At 59.8% G+C, this 1,829-nt stretch overlaps 1 protein-coding gene across 2 annotated transcripts in view; it reads right to left on the reverse strand.

Moving 5' to 3' along the window:
* Positions 1–675: 675 nt before the first annotated feature.
* The window catches only part of KRT80 (keratin 80), a 21,743-nt gene continuing 20,589 nt past the window's right edge, over positions 676–1,829 (reverse strand). The window contains exons 7-9 of one of the 2 annotated variants that reach the window (XM_007452341.1): positions 1,480–1,700; positions 931–986; positions 676–800 (exon numbers count right to left, since the gene is read on the reverse strand). In XM_007452341.1, the coding sequence (XP_007452403.1) occupies positions 676–800; positions 931–986; positions 1,480–1,700 (402 nt within the window). Of the gene's footprint in view, positions 836–930; positions 987–1,479; positions 1,701–1,829 lie in introns of both variants that reach the window. The other variant, XM_007452342.1, reaches the window with a different exon arrangement.

The following is a 1,829-nucleotide window of genomic DNA, read 5'->3' on the forward strand; positions in this document are numbered from 1 at the left end:
GGAAGGGGCACAGGTGTCTGCGCTGATCTCAGAGGTCCAGGCTCAGGTCCCAAACACCCAGGGAGCCTCTTCCCCTCCCTCCCTAATACTGTCAGGTCTCCAGGGAGCCCAGGTGGTGCAGGAAAGCCAGGGGTCCTCAGCGCCCAGCCTCCGCAGGAACTCCAGATACAGAGGGTGCCCAGGCAGTCCCATCAGCCCCTGGTCCATGGCTGGCCAGGGCTGGGGGAACAAGGGCATCGCCTCGGTTCCGAGGCAGAGGCAAGGCAAGACTTGAGATGTGAGCTTAGGGCAAGGGTTGGGCAAAGGGTCAGAGGGACCTTGGTTCAGAGCCCTCTGTCGGGGGGAGGAGACTCAGAGGAGCGAGGAGGTGCAGGCAAAACAGACCCCCGATTCCAGTTTACCCAGTCAGGAAAACCTCTGGCCAGAGGTTGGAAGGGTGCGACTGTGAGATATTGATATGGAGCCCAGTGACTTTGAATAGCTGGTGACAGTCCTGTCGGATCCCTGGCAACCCACAGAAAAGCAGTCACTGTTTCCAACCCTCCTCTTCTTAGTTCAGGGTCAGGTTTGCCTTCCTTCCCAACCTAGAGGCTCCAAGCTGCTTTCTTGAGTCTAGCTTATATTCCTCCTGCTACAGGGGAATGACGTGGGGCTCCTGGGGTCTGGACAGCAGCCTTACTGTGAGAGCTCTGACTCCTGCGAGAGGAACTCTTCTGAGGTTTCGGTGATTTTGATCACGAGGTCTTCCCTGGTTTTCTTTTTCCGGGAGGGGGCTCTCGAGAGGCCATACTTGGAGGCAGCTACAGGGAACATAAGGGGTGGGGCAGGGTACAGGCTGGAGGTTTGGGAGCCATTTAATATGATGCCTTTAGGGCCATGATCCGCCCGCTGTCCACCTCCCACCATGGGTTTTGGGGCAAGCGGGCTCACCATTTCTAGATCTGGACTGCATGGAGCTGATCACAGTGGCTGAGGGCAAGTCCATCCTGGGGGAGGAGGAAATGGTGGGATGTGAAGGGAGCCTGTGGCTTAAGCTCCCCTGGGATTGGGGGCCTGGGGACTGGCATGAGGAGGGCAATTCTTGGCTGTCACTCCCAGCTCTGGGCTGCCCTTTCGTGTGACCCTGGCTAGCCAGCTTGTCCTCTCTGGGCTCTGTCCCCTTTCCCCTGCATGAATGGCTGTCATTTACTGAGCACTAACTTGTGACAGGCATTTGCACGCAGGCTCGTATTACTCCTCCACACCACAGGCGAGCCATGCTTATGATCGGTCCATTTTCCAGATGGGAAAGCTGAGAATTTAATGAACTGGACCGAGGTACCAGTTCGTTTCAGTGGCTGAGGCAGGACATGAATCCAGGCCTGCCAGGCTCATAGAATCATGCTGCGGGCGGGGAGCGGGGTGGAGAGGGCTGGCCTGTGGGGCTGGTCCTACAGTCCTCCCAGCTCCCAGCCCCACCCCGCTGGTCCAGCTCCTGACCGGCTCTCCTCGCCCTCCACCAGCTTGCGGTAGGTGGCGATCTCCACGTCCAGGGCCAGCTTGGTGCTCATCAGCTCCTGGCAGTCACGCAGCTGCCGCGCCATGTCCTGCTTGGCCTGCTGCAGGGCGGCCTCCGGCTGGGCCAGCTTGGCCTTGGCGCCCTGGAAGGCCAGCTCACCCTGCTTCTCGGCTGCCTTGATGTTTTCCTCCAGTTTCAGGCACTGCAGCCAGGAGGACAGAGGGAGGGGGTCAGTGAGCAGAGGTGGGAGAGAGAGGCCAGGCCAGGGCCGGGAGCCCACCTCTGTCCTTGGTGGGGCTGTGCACGGGGAGGGAGGACCCAGCATGGCATT

The sequence above is a fragment of the Lipotes vexillifer genome, unplaced genomic scaffold (assembly GCF_000442215.2).
Source record: "Lipotes vexillifer unplaced genomic scaffold, Lipotes_vexillifer_v1.1 scaffold422, whole genome shotgun sequence".
Classification (NCBI taxonomy): Eukaryota; Metazoa; Chordata; class Mammalia; order Artiodactyla; family Lipotidae; genus Lipotes; species Lipotes vexillifer.